This window comes from Psammomys obesus, unplaced genomic scaffold (genome assembly GCF_907164565.1).
Source record: "Psammomys obesus unplaced genomic scaffold, mPsaObe1.curated_primary_1811, whole genome shotgun sequence".
In the NCBI taxonomy this organism is placed as follows: Eukaryota; Metazoa; Chordata; class Mammalia; order Rodentia; family Muridae; genus Psammomys; species Psammomys obesus.
Window position 1 is genome coordinate 3,775,680 of NW_026587556.1, and position 26,255 is coordinate 3,801,934.

Genomic DNA, 26,255 nt, shown 5'->3' on the forward strand with positions numbered 1-26,255 from the left:
TGACTTTCTCCTGATCAGGGAATCATCTCTAGAGAAGAAAAAGCCCCAGAGAACTACCTGGGAATCAATGATGGTTTGAGGAATGATTCCTTTAATGGGCAAAGCAGTCAGGTCCTCACGCCTGTGGCCCAGGTATGGGAAGCAGAAGCGGACAGATATCTGAGTTCAAGACCAGAGTAACACTCTACCACCATCACAGGCAGGAGGCTTTTAACAAAATTGTTTTCCAGATAAGCTAACGGCATACTGGAGCCTGGAACCTTCTGTTCACGCACTAATGAAAACATCTTAAGTTCTGAGGTCTACATGAACTAAAAGTTCACATTCCAGCTGGCTGTACCCTAGGCCAATGCTTCACGAGTACTTGGACAGCAGAGACAGGTGTGTTCTTACCTGGCAACTGCTTTTCTAATACTTGCTGTTCCACTTGGTTTGAACATTTTATCTTCAGTGCTTTAAGGAGAAGGAGGAAAAGATTAATTGATAACCACTGTAGCAGGGATTTACAGCATGTAGAATTGGGCCTCTGAGTAGAGCACACAATTTGTACACGCAAGGCCTCAGTTTAATTAGCAGCACAAGTATATAAAAACATGCAGGCCAAGGTATTGCCAGATAATGCAGCAGTTTGGCACAATTTGGCTCAGTCCTCACAAATGGGTCTTAATGATGTTAAAATTTTCTATTATATTTCCATGAAGCTGGTCATGGTGGTATACACCTGTAATTCCAGGCTGTAATCTTATCTTGGAAGACTGTGGTAGGATTGCCACAAATTCACAGCCTGCTTAGACAACATGTGCCAGCTATTATACCTCTCAGAAAACAAACAAACAAACAAAAAATACTTTCATGGTCCCAGAACTGGGAGGCTAAAAGAGGAAGATAATGCATACATGACTGCCTGGGTTTCTATAACAAGATCTTGGCTCCAACAACTGGCCCCAGCATTCTATCACTTTTCCTTTGCCGCTATACTCCTCCAGCTTACCTATAGTTCTGCCTATAGGACACAGCACAGAATTCACATTAGTATGGTTTACCACTCTGCTCCCTCCTACACCTAGGCTATTCATTGAGTCTACAAAATGGGAGCTGTCAGACTGCCCAACACAGACTGGGTAAACTGGACAGGATTACTACCTAAGACAGTGGTTCTCAACCTTGGGGTCATAACCCTTTGGGGATCGAAGGACCCTTTCACAGGAGTTGCAGATATTTATATTACGATTCACAACAGTATCAAAATTAGAGTTATGTAGTAGCAATGAAATTCGTTTTATGGTTGAGGGTCACAACATGAGCAACTATATGAAAGGGTTTCAGCATTAAGAAGGTGGAGAACCACTATCCTTAGAGAAACACACTTCAGCCCTATCAAGCTATCACCATTTGCTTCACACCCAAGACCCAATACAAAGCAGCTATGTGAAAGAATTCTTACTTAGTAGCTGATTTTTGAGCATGAATGGCTGCTGTGTTTTGAGTTCCTCATCTTCAGGTGCACCATATTCTGTTTGTTTAAGAAGAAATAAGAGGGGATTAGTAATAAGCAAAGGCCACAATAAAGAAAAACAATGTTAGTGTGAACAGAGCCTCTCGCAGGACCATGCCAGTATTACTGATCAGGTCACCTGGGATTAGCATCCTGCAGAGCTGCTTGCTGGATGCTCAGGAGAGATAGAACAGCCATTTCCAAGGAAGATCATCTTTGTGACTGTATGTTCTAACTCACTATGCTTTCAAAACCTTCCAACTTTTACTTGTTTTCAGTTTTGAAAATGCACTTTCCTTCAGGGCCCTAAGAGAAAACTAGGTATGATCTGGACAGGAAGTCATAGGACTCCATGAAGTTTTAGCCAGACATTTAGTCAGGTGTCCTGATGCAGATCAAGTCCTATACCTATAACACAAGCAGCAGCTTCTGTTACTTGTGGGGACACATCCTAGGACCTCTGGATATTTGAACCTGAACGGCATTAGACAGATAGACCCTATCTCTGTCTTTAAGTAACGCATACCTGTGATCATAAATTAAGACACTATAGGAGGCTAACAACCACACAAATGTGCTGTGGTGGAAGTTATGTGAACCTGCTCTTCCAGAACATCTTTCTGTACTTTCAAGCTTCAGTAGTAAGTCCATTTCATAGCTCTTTGGAGTTTAAGAATCATGGCACTGGCTTCATTTGTGTTAGGGGTATTCTCAAGTAAACCCTTGCCACAAGCACTGATACCTTGGTTATTTATCTCCTGACTCACTGAATGACTCAGGGCAAGCAGCACATGCAGCATGGAATGCTAGACAGAGGCAGCCTTGTGCTGAACAAGAGGACTGCCCCACACTACTTGGAATGGTATGCAATTAAAACAATGAAGTTTTGACTTCTGGAATTCTCCACTTAATGTTTGGGCTGAGGTGGACTAAAGGTGAGGCTGCAGAAGCGAGGGAGCTGCTGTCCTTCCCTGCTGTGCTCGGCCAACTGCTATTTGTTTCTCTGCACACACTTGGCAGTAAGAAGCTGAGCTGCATGCACCTACAGGCAGCTTAGAGCCTTCCCTTCCCCACTCTCAAGCGACTCAGAATTTACCTAGGGCAGCCAGGAAATTGGGCCAGCTAAAGGAGTAATTTGAAAGCAATTCCCATAGGCAGCTTAACTTCCTGAAGCAATGTTCCAGCTGAAGCATTTATGTGTGAGCTTTTTGCATTAGGAATATGTGAAAAAAAAAATGGCCTAAAAATGAATCCTGGAATGATGAAATGATGATGAAGTCAAGACAAAGTGGACATAGTGCCCAGTCCTTCACTTCAAAGCCTGAGGCCCAACTAGAGTGCTGAAGTAACCACTGTGAACACTGAATACCAAACAACACAGGACAAGTCGTCAGGATGGGACTTGGGAAGAACAATACAGTTCATGTGTGAACTTACCACCCTGGAGCTTAAGAAAATATGAGTGCTTGAGATGATCTGGAGTACTGCCAACATTTGCAAGGGGCTGCCTACCCCCAGAAACTGCAGATCTCTGGGGAATACATGTCGATACTGCCAATTTACTATCTGTTTTCAACTTGCTGATGTGGCCCCAGGAAAATGCCTATGGCCCCTTTCACAAAGGGAACAAATATCCCCCAAAGCAGAGAAGACAAACACTGAGCCTTGCTGTAGTGCTATGTCAGAGCCCTGTTCCAGCTGGAGTCCCCACGGGCTACCTGGACGTACTGCAGCAGAGAAGTTGGTATCTAGGATGGGCTGAGAGAAACTCTGCATTTGGCCTGTTTTTGTCTGGATCCAGATGACCACCAGCCTTTTTCCATTCATTTCCAAAGGTTTTTCGGTAATCAAGCTCAGCTCCGTACCTTTCCTCTGGAAAAATCTGTGTTGATGTGAAATAGAAATGTGTCTCTTTTAGAGAGATGCTAGAGATGCTCTTGTTTTTACCCAGTCCTTTGGTGCTTATGCAGACAATAAAATCGTAAGGGTTGATCATTACACTTTCCACCTTTTTCTTCTTCTTCTTCTTCTTTTTTTTTTTTAGCTAAGGACCGAATCCAGGGCCTTGCCCTCTACACTGAGCTAAATAAATACCTAACCCGAACCACACCTTCCTTTTCTAACACAGAGAGCTCAGAAGTTTACTGAACAATTCCAAAATGGCTATGGTGGTTTCTACCAGTAATCCTAGCATTTAAAGAGAGAGTATGCCTAACTACAAGGAGTTCAAAGGCAGCCTGGGCTACAGACTCTGGTCTCTGAAAACTTGTCATTTCGTTATCTCCCCAAGACCGTGTGCATTCTTCTACCAGTTCATCAGCTAAAGCACTTGCCTTAAAGCCCAATGAGCCTCATTCAGTCCCTGAGGTCTATATGGTAGAAGGACAAAAACTCCTGCCACCTTGTCTTCTGGTCTTCATATACCCACTAGTATGCATGACCCTCTCTCTCCACAAATAAGTAGTGTATTTAATATTTTAAAGTTAAGTCTTATAATTGTCTTTTTAAAAATAACATTTTATGTATTTTTGGTACATTTATATATTGCACCAATATGCCTGTAGTGTCTGAGGAGGCCAGAAGAGCCATCTTGGAGCTGGAGTTAGAGATGATGTGAATCATTATGTGGGTCCTCTGCAAGAACAAGAGATGGTCTTAATAGCTGAGCCATCTCTCCAACATTCCTCTCCCCATTGTGTAATTCTCACTGTAATGATATGTGCACCTGGTCCCTAGAGTCACCTCTCTTTATGTAAGCTACAACAGCTGGCTTCCTCTAGTGCCTAGCCTCAAAGCCCCACTCTTGTGAGGAACAGGGAGAGAAGAGACATCTGGGCCTGTGTTCTTTCTGCCTTTTTTCCAAAGACACAGGATAAAGTGCCTAACACTCCTCTACTGCTCCTTAAAATGACCACTGTTGTTCAGGCAACAAAGTAACACTGATCTGGCACTGACCTAAATATAACCCTCTTCCCTCCAAAGAGTTGACACAGGAATCCCAATAACCAAAATGCACCTGGTCACCACTTTAGAATGTTTTTATCATTTGTTTTCTAATCTTAAAAATATATATTTTTAAACCTAGTGCATGGTACAACTGTAGTTCTAGCTATTCTGGTGGCTGAAACGGAAAGAGTCCAGAAGTTGAGGCCAGTAGAGGCAATAGTGAGACTTACTCTCCAGAAAGAAACAAAGGTCATGGTTAGAGTCCTGGTGCTCACCTGACACCTGTTCAGGGTTTTCAGCTGACCGATCTTGGCAATGATGATCTCCCTTGCTTGGTCTCCTTCAGTCAAGGGGTTTCTAGTGCAGGACAGAGCCTGCAGGCTCTGTAATTTATCCAGCTCATTTATAAATGACCACTGAAGCAACAGCAAAGGAAGAAAAAGAAACATGTCAGGTCACATTTCAGATTACTTGGCCTAGCAACATGAAAGTAAAATTGCCTCTCATCTGAGCCACAAGATATGATATATACCAACCCCCACCCAGAAGAGCTTTTACTATACAGCATGCCATGTGAACTCAGTGACATTCCACATCTGTGTAAATAAAAGAACTCTAACCTAATATGATTTACTTTTGAGGCTTTTTGCTCTGAGAAGAATTTTGCTTTTAGTTTAATGTGTTTTTTTTTTAAGATTTGTTTTTATTTTGTATGTACGGATTTTTTTTTTTCCTATATGTACGTCTGTGTACGTGTGTGCAGTGAGCAAGGAGGCCAGAAGAGGGTGTTGGATCTCCAGGAACTGGAGTTACAGACAGTTGTGAACAGCCACTGGATGCTGGTAATTGAACTCCAGTCTGCTGCAAGAGCAGCCGTCTTTCCAGGCCCCTACTTTTAACTTTTTTTTTTTGACAGAAGGAGCCTTCAGACTTCATGTGCAAGCGGAGACAAGCATCACTGTGCCCAGCACATTGAGGCAGCTCTTACTTCTGATATCTGGTTGTCATTGACTACGAGGTACTGCAAGGATGAGAACATGGATGTTTTGCACCCTAGAACAATAAAAACGAAAATGCACTATAGGAGTGAAAGAAACAGCAAACATAGGAGGGAGGGACATTACTAATCTTCTTACCAATTCCAGCATCTGGAAAATGTATAGAAGAAAGTCCAGTGTCAGAAAGGAGTAGGTGCTCTAATCTGAAATTAAAATGTTAAACTTGATTACACAGGACACTACAAAGTCTTCTGGGTATCTACTAGACTAACAAGTCTTTTACTCTACCTTGGGTTAACATCCTATTGTGAAACACAAAGTTGGAAAGGAAGGTTGACACTGATTTGTCAGATGCCAAGTGGGTCTCAAAAGAGGGGCCTGGTCTCACCTTCCCAAAGTTAACAAATGGAGATATAGGTGTCACTACCAGGACCAAGTTCTGTAGCTACAGATTATCTGGTACCTAGTCCACACAGCACATGAGGGACAAGCAGATTCTCAAGAGTTCAAGGTAAAATTTCCCAAGGGACTGTCCCAGTTTAGGAACTACGTTTTCTATCTATTCAAAAGGCATATTTGACATATGACAATTCATTCACTACAAATGATACAGATATTTAACAGGCAAATTTTAAGGGATTACCTGGGCAGATATGCTATCAGGCACAGCTGGCTTTCATCAATTGATGGGTTAGAGGAAAGGTCTAGTAACCTCATCTTCTGCAGGACATTCACTGGCCTGTATGGGAAGTAATTATTTTCTTCAGTATAAACTAATCTCTTGTTTTCAAAGACAGGGGCTTAAAATAAGTGTACCTGGTGTCATAAAGGTTAGGGAAGAAGGCAAGTGGATGTGCCCCCCCCCCCCCAAAAAAAAAAGCCAATCCAAGGCATGCTGTGTTGAAATGGCAGCCAGGAATTCTATCCTGTTTTTGATAAGGAAGGGAAAATGCATTTCCCACCAGGAATGAAACTATTCTACAGTCTTTATAGTCCAAACAAACTCAATTGAAAATTTCCCATCCTTGACTTTTTTTCACACACTTTTGTAATGATATTGTCTAAGAGGGGAGATGATGGGCCAGAGAGATGGCTCAGTTTAGTAAAGGCACTTGGCCAACAAGTCTAATGACCTGCCTTCCATCTCCAACTCACATGGTGGAAGAAGAAAACTGATTCTCACAAATTGTTGTGACATACACACACCCAACCAGCCACACAGGCTAAGTAAATTTAAGAATATGTTTTTTAAAACAGGGAGATGAGCTAGAAGACTCAGTCAGTACTTAAGAGCATTTGCTGCTCTTGGAAGTTCTGTTCCGTGCACCCATGTCTGGCAGCTTACAACTGCCTTACAACTCCAGTTCTGAAATCTGATATCCACTCTGGCTTCCTCAGGCACCTGCACACATTCAGACAGATACACATTCATTTTTAAAAAGGAAAATCCAACTTTGTTTTGTTTCGTTTTTTTGGAACTCGTATTTTGTAGATCAGGATGGCCTTAACTCAAGAGATCTGCCTGCCTCTGCCTCCTGAGTGCTGTAATTAAAGGTGTACACCAACTTTACCAGGCTAATTTTTTTTTTTTTTTTTTAAGGAAGATGAGGCAGTGAGTGATATATTTATTTAGGACAAAATGAGTCCACATACACTGTAATACAATGGCCTTACGCAGATATTACCAATTAATGATTCCTCATTTATTAGACACAGCTACTCATAATTGTTAGCTCAGCACTCGGGTGGTGGAGACAGATCAGAAGCTGAATGTCATACTTGGCACATAACTAGTTTGAGACCTAGTTATAAGAGGTCTCTTAGACCTTGTCTATAAGATCTTGTCTCACAACAAGCAAACAGGGCTAGGTGGATGACTAGACTAAAAGTGCTTGCTGCACAAGCCTGGCAACCTGAATTCAATCTCTGAAGCTCACAGTAGAGAGAACCCCAAAGGTGTCCTTCAACTACAGCCCTGAACTCATACAACAATACCACATACATATACACTCAATAAAAAATTTAAAAAAAAGAAAGTTCATTATTTACTTACTTTAAACATTTTGTAAAATTAAAGAATAACTCAGGAGCTGATAAAATTCAGTGGTTAAAGAGCACTGGCTACTCTTCTAGAGAATCAAGGTTCAATCCCTAGTACCCACATGATGATTTAGACCCTCTTGCTCCAGTGCTAGAAGTTCAGATACCCTCTTGTGGAGTCCTTGAGCACTGTATGTATGTGGTACATACACATACATTCATAAACATTTATACACATAAAGTGAATAAGATCTCAAATTTTTAAAAATCCGGCCTTCCACATGCTAGACCAGTGCTCTACCACTAAGCTGTACCCCTCAGACCTTGGTTTTTGAGACAGGGTCTTGTTTAATTACCCAGAATGGCCTTAAACTTCCTGCCTCAGCCTCCCACATAGCTGAAACTATAAGCATGTACTCTGCCTCTTACTACTTAAAGAAAACAAAAATATATCTAATGTATCCTGTACTCCACTGAGAATCAGAGAATCTAATATAGGTGTGCAAAACTAATAAATTCTAATATTTAGTTTGGGTATGGCTGAGAATCCAAGGCATTTATACAAAACTAGTAAAATTCAAATATTTAATTCAGGTATCTTTGATAAGTTTCCTCTGGTTTGAATAATATTTCAGTTGACAATCTTACGTAATATAGTGACTAAGGAGTAAATACTACTATAATTCATACCTGCAAATCCTCCTAAAAGTTAATGTTGGACCTGAGACTTTATTCGGAATAATTGAATAGCAATAGACTCACTGAAGCAAAGCCCATTACCTTTCTGAAATGGAAATATTGTTAGACTTGAGATAAAGTTCCTCGAGGACCGGCCATGAAGGGGCACAGCACAGCACCTAAAAAGAGAACTGAACTCAGTGTCTGGCAGCTTCTACTGGCCATGCTCAGCCACATCATCACAGGAACTCCATTCCTTGTGGACAGGTCATGTGAGCTGTACCATCCTCCTGGTGCAGGAAGATGAAGGACCACATTTAAAGACTATAGGCAGACATTCTTCTAGCACTATAAACCCAGTCAGCACCCAGCTTAGGAAATGCTCACAAAGGATCAAAGAATGCTCATGGACACCCCAGCTGCTTACTGGCCTGAGCCTAGGACAAGATGCGGTATACCTTCTTAGTTCTGATACCACTTGGGCACATGAAGAATATGCTGAGCACACAGGTATCACCTCATTGGTTCTTAAAAATCTTCCCTTGAGCCACACTGCCACCCCCACCCCCCAATTGCTAAGTGCTTCCCTGTCCTCAGGCTCACCAAAATCAGGTGCCCAGGAAAGACAGAAGCAGATTACTAAGTACTTCTGTGCTAAGGAAACCTGTGGCTACTCACAAGCCAGTCATACCAGAATGGATGGTGGGGACAAGCCTGCACACAGGGAGAGGGTGAGACTCTCTACTGCATGCTCTCCCTTAAGAACATCTGCAGGGAACATGAGGGAGCTGGCATTATGGCTTTTAAAACTCCACATAGTTATTAGTGCATGTCACTGTAAGCATCTGGGTTCAAGACTCCCAAGCAATACAAATGACCTAAGAGGCAGGGACAGGCTGAGAACCAACATGGATTAACAAATCTAAAATTCTATTTCACCAAAGGATTACTCTTCTCTGTAATGAAGTTCAGAGCATTTTACTGTTTGGATAGTAAGGTGACTGAAATGAAGACAGGCTTCAATTCCCTTTTAAAGCAAAAATTGTAACCATTTATTACTGTGTACTAAACCAAAAATGATTACCTCAGCCCATGTTATTCCCGTTTTGTTTAGGACTAAAGTCTTCAGAGTAGAAAATGTTCTGGTTGGAGTTGGTGAGTCAGAGGGAAACTGCAGTTTATTTTCACTGAGAAGAAAAAGGAGATGTGAAGTACTTACTCTTACATGGCAGACCCAACACACTGACAATCAATAGTCTAGGATTAAACCAGAAGATTTGAGAGGGGTTCTCATGGAGGCAGGTGAAGTTTCAGGTTTCCTCATATGTGTGAAGATGGCTTGGGCTCCCATATTTCCAGAAAAGGAGACATTAAAAGTCAAATTATACCCAATTGCTGTATTTGAGGCATCTTCAAGCCTGCTTGCCTGCTCTACTGCACCTGCCTTAGCTGGGTTAAAACTTACCTGCACATGTAAAGAGCTTAGGAATTCAAGGAGAGACGAGTTGGAGTGTGTTCAGTGGTAAAGGGCTTATGGAGCACAAAGAACTATGCTTGGTTCCAAGAACCATCAGGAGGAAGGGAGGGATAGAGGGAGGAAGGGACCAGACTAGGTAAGCCTTTTGAAAGTGAGGTTCTGAGATTAAACTAAACAAATATTTGGAAAGGCCTCAGAAAATGGGACATTAGTGAACAAGGTAGAGAAGTTAAAATCTTTATCAGAACCACATTAAGCAGTGACCCAATGAACTATTTATACCTAAAGAATTACACAGATTCCCAACAGGCAAGTACATTCAGTAGTAACCCCTCTCCTCTGCTGAGATCACATGTACTATAATAGTCCTTCTTTCATGGTCAGGCTTACAAACTCGGAAGATCTATCCCCTCCCACCTGATCAGGATACAGATGCACCCTTATACATGCACTTCAAAGGACCCATTGAAGACTGTGCCCTGAAGTGAACCGTTAGCCAGAGCTTCCCAGAAAGTGTCTTCCAGCTGTCAAAGAAGGTAGCACAGTGTCCATACCTGAGATTGAGAACTTCCAGGTCTTTGAGCTGCTCTGCAATAGCAATCACTTCATCCCAAGTTGACAGCAAGTTTTTGGACAGATCTACAACTCGAATATCTAAAGGCACATTTTAAGAAAAAGTAATTTCAAAAGATTCTCCAAAGACATAGACTTATCATTCTAATTCCTTAAGTGGGGATTTTTTGAGGGTGGGTGGGATGGGAGTTGAGACAGGGTTTCTCTGTGTAGTTCTGGCTGTCCTGGAACTCACTCTGTAGACCATGCTAGGGTGGAACTCAAGAGTTAGGTCTGCCTCTGCCTCCTGAGTGCTCGGATTAAAGGCGTGTTCAACTACCACCTGGCTGGAGTGGGGGTTTCTTACTGTGCACCAACTAGTATGAAATTTTTCTCATGAACACAAATACTTTCATCTTTTAAGTTATCGATATAACTCAGTGGTAGAGTATTTGTCTAAATGCCCAAAGCCCTTGAATCCCATCTCTAGCACTGCAAAACAAGACAGAGAAACACTATTACCTGGTTCACTCAAAAGGTAAAATACTCATTTTCATGTGTCAAAATGAGACAAGCATCTATCATGTGAGATAAGCATCTATAACCAAAGAAGAACCAAGTGTCATAATCAAACTCCCGCCGGACTGACTGACAAAAGACAGAAGACAGTGACAAACACGCACACCAGAGTGCACACCCATCCTTTTCTCCAGGGCACTAGTCCTAAAATCTTTTAAACAGCACCATCCCAGAGAAAAACACAAGGGTAGCGGCAAAACAGGCAAGAAAGGGGCTGAGAACTCAAGATCTGCAATGCTCATCTGTGGTTCAAGTACAAAAATTTAGAATAAAAATGTTCACTACTATGGGGCATAACTGCAGGCAAAGGGTCTCGAAATGTACCTAACTGAGATGCATGCCCCAATAAGGGTGTCAGCACAGGTGCCAAATCCAAAATTAGTTTCAGGAATGAGCTAGCAATGAAAAGGATACTTGGACAAGCTTCAGCAATTCTTCCTTGTTCGCCAGCACAGCTCACGGCACACTTCCACAGGGAAATTTCTTGCAGTGTTCTCAGCTGACTATATGAAAAAGTTCACGTGCACATGTAAGTCGAATGCTATCCACTGGCCCTTTAAAGCCTTATACATAACACAAAAACCATACAAATGTTAGTACCCGCCACACAAATTAAGGAGTAAAGCATTACTAAAAATGAGTGAAATGAAGCATGGCAGACATTAGAGGCAGCTGTAATTATTGACCCTCTCTTTAATACCTTTGCCCTCCGCCATTCCCCAGGTGACTCTCCAGTTCCAGCTGCTATGGACTTAACCCTGACTGTAAAACTCTGTCTCTAATTACTGTTTCATTGTACACCATGAAATGGTGAAGTGACATTCCGCTAAACAGATTCTTCAGTGACTTCTTCCTTCTAAAGTATATTGTGAAGCAGATTCAGCTCTATTGACACTTAGAGCTCTGGAACACTTGTCTTCATACCTGATAGTGTTTTACTGTGTGACTAGACCCCAATGAAGCCACTGCTTTTTTGGCTGACAGTTGGCAGTTCCCCAAAATGCTGACATCCCCTGCCCATTGAGACAGAGTCTCTCTAGGGACATGTCCTTGGCATTGTGCATGCAGAGCTCTCAGCTCTTTTCTACATGTGCAGCATCTGTGTCCTGTGCCTGTCAGAAAAGATAATGTCCTGGAACTTGGAAGTCAGAGCTGGACAACCTGGCTTCAAGGTCTAATTCTGCTACCTCTTTTGGCACTAGGCAAATTGATTAAATCTTGGTGCCTCAGACTTCACAATGTTAAAATGCTGTGGCACTCAATTTAATTGTAGCAACTTTATTCACAAAACCAAACTGTACAAAGAACCCAGAACAGATGAATCAAATGTGACATCACATTGAGAAGCGGTGTTGGTCTTAAGAAAGAAGAAATTCTGACAACCCATAAATGGAGAGACCTTAAAGATGTTACTCTAAGCAAAATGATCAGACAAAGGGACAAATACTATACAATTCCACCTGGTAATCCTAGAACAGACAAAGAAACAGAAGAAAGAACAAGGAAGAAACAGGGAATTAGTGTTTATAGGGGGCAGTTAGAATTCTAGTTTTGAATTAGGGCAATGTTCTGGGGACTGGTTTACTCTATGTTCAAGGTTAATTTTATAGTTTTAGTCTGCAATAATTTTTAAAAAAAACAACAAATGACTTGGTGAGTTAGTATTTATGAAGATCTCAAAATATTGTTTAGCACACAGTGGTTCATTTTAATTAATACTTGTAAAAATTAACAGAAAACTGACAGCATTGAGGGGAAACACAAGAGCTCAGTGCAGGGTCAGGCTGATTACAGTTATTGGAAAACAATTCTGGGGCAGAGGCCCTAGTATTTGTTGAATAGGCCCTGAGGTTTCAGTAATGTTTCATGGTGCCTGGGCTAAAACAAGTATTTTCCAGTTCCAATTTTTGCATCTGGTTAGGACCAAACAACTTCATGACTTAGGTGCTGCCAACTTAGTACCCCAGAGAACTGCATGACTTCCCAGACTCTGAAATCAGTCAGTTTAGTTACTACTATGCCCATATTCTGTCCACCATAATTTCCATAAGGTACTTGCTTTGTATTTATTCTAAACAAGGTCTCATGTTGCCTGAGTTGGCCTGGAATGCCTGATCCTCTGGTGCTGGGATTACGAACATGTGCCACCATGCAGAAAATTCTTTGTTTTTTAACACAGCAACTGTCCATATCAGTTTTTTTGCAAACATTGAAAAGAACTGTGAATGTTCAGTCACAATAACTGTCAATAACTGTAGACCAGTAGTTTATAATACTGTCTCTGGGCCAGCTGTGCAAAGTGGAGGCCTGGAGGGTCAAGAGCTCTAGATAGATGACTCAGTGGATAAAAGCACTTGAACCTGAGTTCTATTCCTGATAGCAGTGCCTACAAAAAGCAATAGGTGTTAGCTGAAACCTGTAATCCTAGCACTCCTACAATGAGGTAGAAGGCAGGAAAAGAGAATCACCAAGTTCCAGGGCCAGATAGCATTGCCTCAACAATAGGGAAGGAGAACAACAGGGAAGGAGAGAACCAGCTCTAAAAAGTTGTCCTGGACACTCTCCTATTGTGGTATGTGAACGCCTGCCCTCATAGACACATCTCATACAGAACAGTAAAAAGTTTAAATTAAAAGTTCAAGCCAGGTTTTGGAGGTGCACACCTTTAATCCCAGCATTTAGGAGGCTGATGCAGGTGAATCTTTGAGTTTGAGGACAGCCTGGTCTACAGAATGAGTTCTAGCAAAGCCAGTGAGTCACAGAGAAACCCTGTCTACAAAAACCAAACCAAACCAAACCAAAGAGTTCAAGGCTAGCCTAGGCTACATGAAATTCATTTTCCAGTAATAAAAATAATTTTAAAAAATAACCAAGTATCTATTTCCCTCAACAGTTTAAAGTATGCCATGCTAGGACACCTTGGCACCATGTGTGGGGAGACAAGTGTCTACACAGGCATAAATCCAAAGCCATTTCCAGAAGAGCCAGGACACATGGGCTCTTGGCTGCTTCTCTTTTTATTGTGGCTGTCTTGTCTTAGGGTACAAACTCAGAGCTGGTCAGCTGGATTTTAATAAAGAGGTAAGTCATCACCTGTGAGTGATTTTTTTCCCCCTTAATTTTATTATTTGAAGTAGGAAGACCTACTTTGAATCCAGCTTTTTGAGGTGGGAAGATAGACCTTTAATCTGAGCCATATCTCCTGTTGGCAGCCTATATAAAGAGTGAAAGAAGGAAGCTTGCTCTCACTCTTGCTGGCAAGTCCATTACTTCACTGGCATTAGAACCTACTTCAAGATTCAGGCATATACTAAAGATCAGCGGAGACATCCAGATCCCTGTGCTGAACAACTACTGAATTCTGGATTTTCCATTGATACACAGCCATTGATGGACTACTGTAGCTGTCGTTTGCTACTTTATGGCTTCTTCTTTCATCCTCCTTTAACTCTTTTTCCTCTTCCCTTTCCACCCCCTAACACTAGATAAGAGAGAGAGAGAAAAGGAGGGGGGTAGAGAGGAAAGGAAAGAGATCCCTGAATAAAGTCAGGGGTCAGAACGGGGGCAATGTTACAGTTAGACTACTTCCTGCTGATGAGGGGCGAGCTCCTTTGTGGCAGGTTTGATCATCACTGTCAGGATATCTAATATCTTCTTGTTCTTTGCACATCACTACTTACGAAACCTTGACCAACATGCAACCAACAGCTCACCACACCTCTTGAGGCCCTAGCATTTATATGCTCTCTGACAAGTCCCCAGAATTCCAAATGTCACACAATGGCACAAACTATCCACAGCTGGCAAAACTACACCACTGCAAATCATAGCTGCTGTGAAGTAGCCCCATATCCGCACACCTGGGAATAAAACAAAAACATTCTTAAAATATTGCTGTTTTATAAAGATTCCAAAATTTTCAGTATAGATTAGCAGAACTAAAGCTTTGTAAACCACTCACTCTAATAAATCTCCCTCCTTCCCTTTTTCTCTCTCTCCCTCCCTCCCTTCTTCGCCTCCTCTCTCTCCAAATACACACATAGAATGTCTTAGGTAAGTGTTTCTCTTGCTCCCATTGAAACACAAAGACCAAAAAGCAAGTTGGGGAGGAAAGGAAAGGGTTTATTCAGCTTGCACTTCCACATTGCTGTTCATCACCAAAGAAAGCAGGACAGCAATTCAAAACAGGGCAGGAACCTGGAGGCAGGAGCTGATGCAGAGGCCGTGAGAGGTGCTGCTTACTAGTTTGTTCTCTCAAGGCTTTCTTGTAGAACCCAGGACCACCTGCCCAGGGATGGCACCACCTACAATGGGCTAGGCCTTTCCCCACTTGACCACTAATTGTGAAAATGCCTTACAGCTGGATCTCATGGAGGTTCCTCAATTAAGGCTCTTTCCTCTCTGATAACTCTAGCTGTGTCAAGTTGACAAAAACAAGCCAGTACAATATATTCATTCATTCTATAAGTTCTGTTCCTCTAGAGAACCCTAGCACAGACAGGTTCAAGTCCTAACACTGAGAATTTCATTACACATAATCCCATTTGATACTCTCGCAGACTGACATCTTAGTATCATATACAGACATGGAGGTCTTTGTACTTACAGATAAGCACAAGGAGAACCTGGAATGTTAAACTCAGACTTGCGACTCCAAGGGAAGGAATGCATAAACTGCTATCTGTCCAGAAGGCTGGGAACAGATTGTTTAATAGCCTGGTGACCTTTGCTCTCTGTGGGAAAAAAATTTTTCTCACACTGTATCTTCCCACAGAACCTTATCATAAATTTGTTTTTCTCTTTCAGTCTATAGAGCCTATCCTTCTGGAAGGTGTCACTTGTACTTTACAAAGAGTTTGATGTAGTCACATCGATCTTTATTTAATTTACTTTATTCCTCAGGGAAAGTTATGTATGCTTTATTGTGCACACAGGATTGAGTTAATTATCACCAGAAAAGTTTTCACCAAATTATGCTCTACTTAAGTATGTCTAAAATAAATAAACCACTTGGTATCAGACTCCTGAGGTCTAAACCAACAGAAGCTACGTAGTGGAACTGAACCAATCTGCTTCCTGAGATTATCACTCTGCTGGCTGGGGAGGTCAAAGAGACAACACACGCCACCTTACCCCCACCCCAAGCAGACATCAGAACAAATTTATGGGGTTAGCTCTCTACTTCCACTCTAATGTGGGTTCTGGGGCTCAAACTCAGTTCACTAGGCTTACATGGCAAACATCTTTACCAACTGAGCCATCCTGCCAGATCTTCCTTTTTTTATTGTATTTGTTTTTTTATTTTATGTATATGAATGTTATAGCTGCATGGATGTATATGCACTGCCTGCATGCCTAGTACCTGTGGAGGTCAAAGAGGGTTATCAGATCCCCTGGAACTGAAGTTATATAGGCAGTTTGCTATATGAGTGCTTGGAACTGAATCTGGGTCCTCTGCAAGAAAAGCAAGTGTTCTTAACCACTTGAGCCACCACTCCAGTGTCCATCTGACACCTCCCCGCCCCCAAACCCTGCACCCTCCTTTTTTTTTTAATTACAGGATTTCATGTAGTCCAGGCTGGCCTTAAACTGGCTACATAACCAAGGATGATCCTCTCACCTCCACCTCCCAAGCACTGTGGTTACCAGTATGAATGAACTACCATACCCAGCTAAACTGAGGGTTTTCATTTTCCCAAATAATCAGTGCTTGTGTTCTCCATATTGCAAACCACTGTGAAGATGAACCATATGTGGAAGCAAAGTTGCAAGGATCTCCACACAATCGGGAACTTTAATCCCAATCTGGTGAGTCTGAAAGCCAGGCTGCCAACATAAGCTGAACTTACCTCTGCTTCTTTGTGATATGGTCAAAACCAACAGTTTGCACATGTTTACTCCCAACTATCAAGGAAGATGATTTTTCGTCACCATTAGGTCCATCTTCTAGCACATAACGCTTCTTAAGGGCAGTAAGAAAGTCTACTCCAAAATTAACTTTGTTTGGACGGACAAAGGAGCCTCCTGTTGGGTGACTGGGAAAGGAGAGAAATTAATATTCAAATATCATCTTCTACTGAGCATGATGACAGAGGCCTTCAACCCCAGATATTTGTGAGGCTGAGGCAGGCTCCAACCTGACAAGGCTACAGAACAAAGTCAAGGCTAGTGAAACTGTCTTAAAGTGTATATAGTGGGTTGCTATACTACAGCTCAGTGGTAAGAGTGCTTGCCTAGTATTCACAAAGCTCTAGGTTCAATATCTAGTATCACAAAAAAAGAGAACAAAAGGACATCTACCCAGAACCTTCTAAAACATGATGTCTTGGTTTCTTTTAAATAGTTCTATAAGCTAAAATAAATAAAATCACAATATAAAGAAAACATCTACTGAAGAAAAATTTATAATCACTATAAATGATCATAAAAGTTCTGAGCTAATGCAAGCATATGAAATTCCTATAGATGAAGAGACAAAAGATATGGACAGATAATTCACATTAAAAGGAACAAAAGTATTAGATTCATGAGGAAATTTTCACCTTTCTAATGATTAAAAACTATAATATTTCCCTACATATTCCCTATAGGGAACATACAATATTCCCTACATATGGAGATAGAGGCAGGTGGATCTCTGCGTTCAAGGCAAGCCTGGTCTACAGCCAGGGATACACAGAGAAACCCTGTCTTGAGGGGAAAAAAAAAAAAATTAAAACCTAAGAAGAAATTTTCATTTTTATAAATAAATGCTGAAAAGATTTTATGAAAAATGCTGGAGGCAGGGGGATAGGATGAAAATTAGAGAGAAAGAAAGGGAGAGAGAGAAAAAAAAAGAGGACTAATTGCTGGGCTGGCCAGATGGTTCAGTGTACCAGTAAAGTGCTTCTTGTATAAGCCTGGTGACCCCAGTTCAATCCTAGGAACCCATATAAAGGTGGAAGAAATGACTCCATAAAGTTGTCTTCAACCTCCACACATGCACAGAGGTACACAAGCCCAGACATATATATCACATACACATACATAATCATAAAAATAAAAAATCAAATTAAAATGCTAATGTTTATATGTAAGGTATTAGAGACACTAGAAATAGCAAATTTTATTTTTCAAGCACTGCAATCTAAATTTAAAGAACCTACCAGCTAGAGAAATAGCTCAGCAGGTAAGAATATGGGCCGCTCTTCTAGAGGACCCAGGATCAATTCCCAGGACCTACATGGCAGCTTATAACCTCTGTAACTCTAATTCCAGGGAATCCAACACCCCCACATAGACATACATTCAGGCAAAACACCAATACACATAAAATAAAAATAATTTTAAAATAAATTTTTAAAAACTAAGCTAGAATTTAAGAAAGAGGACATTTTTGCCAGGTGTGGTGGCACATCTCTTCTATCCCAGCACTCAGAAAGTGAGTTCAAGTTAAAGGCCATCCTAATCTACGTAGCAAGTTCCAGGCCAGCCAAGGCTACATAGCAGGATCTTGTCTTAAACAAAATAAAACAAAAAACATTTCAGATGATGATAGTGGAGAAAACACTGCAAAACTCAAGCAGGGGTCTGGGGAAATATTCAGTTGATGTGCTTGCTGGGTAAAATGAGGAACTGAGGGGCTGAAGAGATGGCTCAGAGGTTAAGAGCACTGCCTGCTCTTCCTGAGGTCCTGAGTTTAATTCCCAGCAACCACATGGTGGCTCACAACCATCTATAATAAGATCTAGTGTCTTCTTCTGGCCTGCAGGTGTATATGCAGATAGAACATTGTATATATAATAAATAAATAAAATTTTAAAAAAATGAGGAACTGAGTTCAGTTCCCCAGCATCCACATAAAAGCTGGCCACTTGTGATACAATATTAAGAGGCAGAAACAGGAGAATTCTTAGGGCTTACACAGCCAGTAAGTTCAGTAACCCTGCCTCAAAAAAATAAGGTGGAGAGCAAAAGACAACACTCCTCTGGCCTCCAGCCAGGGGAGTGTACCTGTACACACATGATTGTATTCCATCTAAGTGCTGGAATTAAAAACATGCACCACCATGGCAGGCTGAAGTACCTTTTCCAACTATTCCATATCCTGCATGACTGTTCACAGTCCAACAATGCTTCCTTCTCTCTAGCCCTACTATTCAATGATTAACTATGACCTTCCCAATTCATAAGAAATATTTACCTGCATTTAAAATACACAGTACCTCCATGGCTCCCATCATGCTTTCCTCTCTCAGGATTGTCCCACTCAACTCCTAACCAGAGTCCTAACAAAACAAAAAGAAAAAGAACAAGTGACAAAAGATGATAGAGGGTTGCTCTATTCTCCTGCAAGCAAATACATTTCTAACAGAAGCTGCATCACACGTACAGGTGGGGGAAGGAATGTCTCAGGAATCTCCTGGGGAATTCACTTAAACAATACAACAATAGTATGTGTAGGCCAAAAAAACCACCAAAAACTGCAGCAGCAAAAAACAAGAATGGCTAAACTTTACTGGGTATACTAAGCATGGATGAGCCTTGAAGACATGGTACCCACGTGAAGAAAAACACAGAAGACCGCATATGGCCCATCCTCACACAAAGGGGATACAGGGATCTCTCTATTGAGCTGACCACTCAATAGAGACCACTCTTCTTAACTGGCTAATGTCACATCATAATTATAAGCTACCCGAAATACCTGTAACTACTATCACAACAAAAAGTTCAGAGGGAAGAGTAGTTGAAGTGAAATACAGATAATTTCAGTCAAAAAACGCCAAGAGAAAGTTTTCAAAGAAAAAGACTGTCCCAGATAGAAACCTGCAAGGAGGCTCAGACACCTGGGTAAGACCAAGACATAATGGGTAGTAGAGCTGCCAGCTCCTTGGGCATAAAGTCTAAAAACAAAAGCCATCCAGAAACTGATTAGGGACAAGAAAATGACCAAAGTGTTCCTAGGTCTTTTGCATGAGTCTCAGAACTTAAAGACTATTCATGAGGAATTCCTAAGTCAGAACAGCAAATATTAGCCTCAGAGGAACCATTAAGTAACTTTTAAAACTATAACTATCTAATTAATAGAGAAGAAAAATAATTCAGTGGGGTGGTAAGAGGACATTTTTAAGGAAAACTCTAGAAGTGACCTTTCACACTGTATTAAGGTGTGTCTCTGTATATTTGATTGTTAATTGTTGAAACAGCAGTGAGCTAAATGCTAACCAATTCTGGTATTGTCATTGTTTTTAAGGAATCTCCTGTCTCAATGTTGTGTAAAAATTACTCCTCAATTATCTCTGTTTAATGAAGATAAAGAGAAGCCCAATAATAGTCATGGTGCATGCCTTTAATCCCAGCACTCAGGAGGCAGAGGCAGGCATATCTCTGTGAGTTTGAGAGCAGCCTGCTTTACAGAGTGAGTTCCAGAGCAGCCATGGCTACACAGAGGAGAAACCCTGTCTTGAAAACCAAAAAATAAGAAGAGGCGGAGGAGAAGCATATGACTGGGATTTCCATTCCTAGTCTGAGGATCTCAAGTAGAGAGAGGTAGAGAGTGAAGATGAGAAAGGTCACCATGCCAGGAGGAGGAGGTCACCAAGAAGGAGTCACCATGGGGACAAGGATGGAGTAGAGGCAGCCAGGGTGAGACTAAAGGACAGGTAAAGACATGGCTGAAAAGTAGGCCAGGCTAGCATAGCTGAGTTCAAATAAATCAAGTCTACTCAGTTATGGTGCTTATAACTTATTAAATAAAATATCAGGTTCCTGTCTCATTGTGTGCGAGCTAGAGCAGGAATTAAGGAACGAAGGATGGAAGAGAGGGAGGAAGAAAGGAAAGAAAGAAAAGGAAGGAAAGAAGAAAAGAAAAGAAAAGAAAGACCTTTAAATTACAACATTTGGTGCCCAAGAGTTGGCTGACAGCAGCTACAGACGTGGAGAAAAGCTGAAACCTTCAGACTTGGTAAGATACTTGGGAAGTTCTTAAAAAACAGTTAAGTAAAAATGCAAATTACAATGACAGAGGGTATTTGGTTAACATATAATTTTGTTACGCTTATCAGCGTATAAATCATACTTTCAGTAATGACTGTAATTTTATATGTCCTTTTCTAAGAGAGATCAGGATAAAGCAGACTTGGATAAGAAAAGGGATGAAAAAATCCCTATTAAGTTACAAATAATAGAACAAAAATTAGACAATCGTTTGAATTCTGAAGAATTTTCTAATGAATCCAATCTAAAGCCTATAGTGCCACCCTGTGACAAGACTGCTAAATGGCAGTCTAAATGCAAATCAGTTAAAAAATCCAACATGATTTTCCCAGTTATGCTAAGGGAACTTGAACCAGATGAACAAAATAATCCCCAAGGTTATTAAGAATTTGAGTGGTGGCCGAAGGAGACAAAGACTTCAAGAGATTTAAGAAAACAGGCTGTCTCGGCCACAAGGTGACGGAGAACGTCTGCAAGCCGAGGCCCAGCCGGCGCCATGGGCGCCTCACCAAGCACACCAAGTTCGCGCGAGACATGATCAGGGAGGTGTGCGGCTTCGCCCTGTCCGAGCGCGGCGCCATGGAGCTGCTCAAGGTGTCTAAGGACAAGCGTGTGCTCAAGTTGGAACTACTGTGGATATAGAATCTAAGGTTCACAATTCGGCTGTATTTGGATAAATAATACACAGATAAAACTCAAAATGGCCACTGCTGTGGCTGTGAAAGATCAGGTCATTCCTTAAATGCTCTTGATAAACAATGCCTAACGATATGTTCTTCTCTAATAATGAGTCAGAAAGAAAGTTTCCCGTTAAAGTGTAGAGGATGTGGAAAGAACGGACATAAGGCTCACGAATGTAGGTCATCCAAAGATATTAAAAGCAATTCCTTAATGTCAAAATACTGACAAAGGGGCCTTGGTCAAGATCTGATAGAAAACATCATAAGCCATTTGTTTCCTGTCTGCCAAGGAAAAACTGTTCTGGAGAGCGACTAGAAAATTTAAAAGTCTGATAGGGCAGGCAGAGCTGCTCAAAACTTAAATAAACCCTATGACAGAAATAGAGCAGCTCCTATGGAAAAAAAACAAGAGATTCTAAAGATACCAAAAAGCAGATAGGACCAGAAAATCAAATAGGAAAATTAAGGAGACCTATGGGGAAGATATCTATTGCACCAGTAGGAAGCACTGATTAACATTTCTCCAACTTCAGAGACAGACTGTAAAAGAGGAGAACTTCCTAATAAAGAAATCAAAAAAATGTTATCAGAGACAGTTATAGACTGTCCAGGCTGTCCATAAGCAGGACATGGCAGAAGCTGACTCTTCAACTTAATGTTGGGGAGCCACTACTGGTGATACACCAACTGCCTGACCACGCAGGTGGCTGACTGGCCAACCTGTTTGGATTGACGCAGGAAAAATTGCAGGCACTAGAACAGCTGGCCTAAGACCAGCTGGAACCTCAGTGTATAGAAAAGTCCACCAGCCCTTGGAATTCTCCTGTATTTGTCATTAAAAAGAAATCTGGCAAATGGAGGATGCTGACACATCTGTCCGCAATTAGTAAAATCATTCAGCCAATGGGTTCTTTACAGCCTGTAATGCCTCTGCCTTCACTGTTACATAGGGCATGGCCTATTACAGTGATTGATTTAAAAGACTGCTTTTTTATCATCCCTTTATAAGAACAAGATAGAAAAAACTTTACTTTCTCAGTACTTATTTATAAAAATAGTTGTCCGATAAAAAGGTATCATTGGAAAGTCCTTCCACAAGGACTGTTGAACAGTCTTTCCAGATGCCAATATTTTGTACAACAACCACTGGAAACACTTTGTAAGCAATTTTCTCAACCCATAATTTACCATTATATGAATGATATTTTCTGGCTGATTCAAATGGAGATACCTTAAAAAAAATGCTTGATGAAGAGAATTTTACGTGTTGGGGATTACAAATTGCTCCTGAAAAAATACAAACAGGAGATTCTATTAATTATCTAGGATATAAGACAGGTCTGCAGAAAATTTAACGACAGAAGGTACAAATCAGGAGAGACCAATTAAGAATGCATGCCTGTAATCCCAGCACTTGGAGGCAGAGGCAGGCAGATCTCTGTGTGTTCAAGCCCAGCCTGTTCTACAGAGTGAGTCTAGGACATCCATGGCTACACAGAGAAACCCTGTCTCAAAAAACCAAAATAAGAAAAAAAAAATCTTAATAAACCAGGTGCAGTGGCGCATGCCTGTAATCCCAGCACTCAGGGAGGCAGAGGCAGGCAGATCACTGTGAGTTCAGGCTAGCCTGGTCTACAAAGCAATTCAAGGACAGCCAAGGCTACACAGAGAAACCCTGTCTCAAAAAAAAAAATCTTAATGATTCTCAAAAATCGGGCCATAATAATTGGCTAAGGCCCACAACTGGATTAATTACTCAAAAGCTAAGTAATTCATTTCAAACCTTAAGACAGTGACAGGATTTAAATTGTCCAAGAAAATTATTACCTGAGGCTGAGAGAGAATTGGCTCTGGTAGAAAAGAAATTACAGGATGCACATGTGGACTGTTTGGATCCAAACATGCTTGTATTTTGGTTATCTTCTACTCATTCTCCCATAGGAATTCTTATACAGACACAAGATTATATCATAGAATGGATAGCTTTAGCTCATAGAGTAAAAAATTACAAACTTATATGACTTGATTCTGAAAGGGCCCAGCTCCTCACAGGGCTAGTCTGACCACTGGACATATATTGCTAGAGGACTCCTCCTTTACCTCCTCCACCCAATGACAGGGATGGATACTGTCAGCAGCAACTTTATTGTTGCTTCTGCTCTTTGGCTTCTTTGCACAGACCAAGCCCTGAGATAACTAACTTTATTTTTAAAGACACCTAACTATACCTACATGATGAAAGACCAACTCAGAGATTCTACTCAGTTCCACTAAGAATACTGTTAACTTAATTCACTCTCTCTCAATTATCTCTACATTCCCCTCAGAACTTCCAAATATAGCCAACAGATCAGAGCCCAAACAAAGTTTCATTATTTTAATGGCTGCAATCTTGCTATTTCAAGATTAGCCTACACAAAATTCAAGTTCTTTGAAGCAATGAAGAAGGCCAGTTTTAATACCATGCTAGGCAGTCTCATGTCTAGAATATCCCAATGCCTCTGTGCTTTTGTAGTCTATAATCTGTGAGTGTATTTAATAGATCTACAATAAGCTGGGCAGTAGTGGTGCCAGCACTCAGAAGCAGAGACAGGTAGATCTCTGTGAGTTGGAGGCCAACCTGGTCTACAGAGTAGAGAAACCCTGTTTTGAACAACAACAAAAAGATCTATAATAGCTGGGAAGGGTAGGTCAAGTCTATAAACCTAGCACTTGAGGCCATGAGTTTTCAGACCAGCCATGGCTACAGAGCTGAGACCTATCTAAAAATAAACAAGCATTTCCAGGAAGAGAAAAAGGAATACAGAAATAAAGACCAAAAGCTACCAAGAAAAAGTGGGAGAAGAAACATTAGAGGAGTGTGACTGGGCTCCCACATAGGTCTCAATTCTCTTTATAGGTGCTAGAACTCTCTAGGTTCATTAGGAGCTAACAGCAATCTGTCAAGAGTCCTTCTGTAAGATTAATGAGGGGCACACTGCACTCAGTACTGCCTGCAGCTCATAGTACCTTTGTCTGGACTCAAACTTGTCTTGGTTCTAAGCTGTCAGGCAGAGGGCCTCGTTGGTTCTGTTTGGCTGTCAAGGAGTCTCAGTTTCTACCAGAAAACCTGTACACCCTAAAGAATAAAACAACCACTCTCAAAGTATGGGCACAAGAATAATCATCTTGCAGCCTCATAAAATGGGGAGCCCTGGACTACAGACCTATTAAATCAGGATTCCTGGACAAAAACAAAACAAAAAACAACAAAAGAAAATGTGTATTTTGTTTTCATTTTTGGTTTTTGAAGACAAGGTCTCACTATGTAGCTCTGGCTATCCTGTCACTTACTGTACAGACCAGACCGGCCTCAAACTCAAAGAAATCCACCTACCTCTGCCTCCTTAGTGCTGGTATTAAAGGTGTGTCACACAGCACAGGGTTAAGAATGTGTTCACTGCAGCAGACTGCCCTTTCTGTACTGAAAGACAGGTATTCTATAGTGTTAGTCTTAGACATGCGTCATGTTGACTAAGACGATGGATGAATCTGAGCACATAAGGCCACCCCCCTAGTAATACAGTTGGGGCCAGACACTGTAGAGTCTGTCTGTACTATACTGATTTGCTGACAATTAAGTATATGTCTATAAGCAGATAGGTAAGTAGGTAGGTAGGTAGGTAGGTAGTAGACAGACAGACAGACAGACAGGAAGATGGTTTTTCCAACAAATGGCAATAAAATGTGTTCAGAGTACTTTAAAAAATCACAATACCAACATCTTAAGCAGTACTCTCTAACAGTTAAAATATTAATGTCAGAAACAGCTCTGAATGTTTGTGCACACAATTGCTACTCTCCAGGACAGGACCTGGACTTGTAAAACTTCTCATTTAGCCTGAATGTGAGCTACAGAAATAGTACTCATAGGATTGTGCTTTTTCTCTCAGAAAACAACTTACACTCATTCAAATCTTCCACGTGTTAACAATTGAGAATCCAATCCAATCCAATCCAATCCAATCCATCTAAATACAACCACTTGTCTATCAAAGATAATGACTGACATAACTTAAAGTTTCAATAATGTTAGTCTGGTCGATACTTGAGCTCCTTCTCTCTCTTTCTAATTCACTGGTCTAGAATCCAGAAGTGTATGTGTGCTACATAACCACCACGTTAGCTGCTTCTGCCATTTCCTAAAAAGTGTTTGACTGACTTCCTCTTACTGGGTCTGTTCACCTCATATACACACCAACAGACCAAAAAAAAAAAAAAAAAAAAAAAACAACTCCACCCTAGTCTAGTTGGGAAATCAGTAAGTTTAATTGGGGTGACCTGCTTAAAGCCAGCCTTACAAATTCCAGCAACCATTAAGTTTCTACTTTCAGTAAGAGGTGCTGCCTAGGGCAATGCATCAAAGCCCCAATGCCACCCTGCCCCCACAGGCCCAATCCTTTCCTGGTCTCAGCGACTGAATGTTCAATAGGGTCCTAGAATATCATGTCTGAGAAGCAGCACTCCGCAACAGGAAAGTACGTTAGGTGCCACACTCCTATCATTTCTGGTAGAAGGATAAAGTTGAAAAACATGTTAAAGTTAACAACATGTTCTGAAAGCTAAACAACAGTGCTGTCCATGGCGTATATAGGAGTTTACTACCAGACCACATGAGTCCATTCTGACTCGCTAGGCTGTGGTACCTTAATAAAGCTAAGGGAAAAAAAATTAATAAAGAACACCAAAATCTTGCAACAAAAAACAATGCCAGCCAGGTGTAACAGTATGCCTGCCTTCCTTCCTTTATTATTATTATTATTATTATTATTATTATTATTATTATTATTATT

At 41.1% G+C, this 26,255-nt stretch overlaps 1 protein-coding gene across 4 annotated transcripts in view; it reads right to left on the reverse strand.

Annotated features, from left to right (window-relative positions):
• Positions 1 to 26,255, reverse strand: part of Tbce (tubulin folding cofactor E) — a 41,475-nt gene that overhangs the window by 1,990 nt on the left and 13,230 nt on the right. For 2 of the 4 annotated variants that reach the window (XM_055603950.1, XM_055603949.1), the window contains exons 3-15: positions 18,948 to 19,032; positions 16,615 to 16,800; positions 11,180 to 11,268; positions 10,189 to 10,288; positions 9,242 to 9,344; positions 8,260 to 8,336; positions 6,083 to 6,178; positions 5,578 to 5,642; positions 5,430 to 5,494; positions 4,717 to 4,857; positions 3,224 to 3,377; positions 1,445 to 1,513; positions 394 to 453 (exon numbers count right to left, since the gene is read on the reverse strand). In XM_055603950.1, coding sequence (XP_055459925.1) covers positions 394 to 453; positions 1,445 to 1,513; positions 3,224 to 3,377; positions 4,717 to 4,857; positions 5,430 to 5,494; positions 5,578 to 5,642; positions 6,083 to 6,178; positions 8,260 to 8,336; positions 9,242 to 9,344; positions 10,189 to 10,288; positions 11,180 to 11,268; positions 16,615 to 16,800; positions 18,948 to 19,032 — 1,290 coding nt within the window. Of the gene's footprint in view, positions 1 to 393; positions 454 to 1,444; positions 1,514 to 3,210; positions 3,378 to 4,716; positions 4,858 to 5,429; positions 5,495 to 5,577; positions 5,643 to 6,082; positions 6,179 to 8,259; positions 8,337 to 9,241; positions 9,345 to 10,188; positions 10,289 to 11,179; positions 11,269 to 16,614; positions 16,801 to 18,947; positions 19,033 to 26,255 lie in introns of those variants that run through there. The other 2 variants (XR_008719767.1, XM_055603951.1) reach the window with 2 other exon arrangements.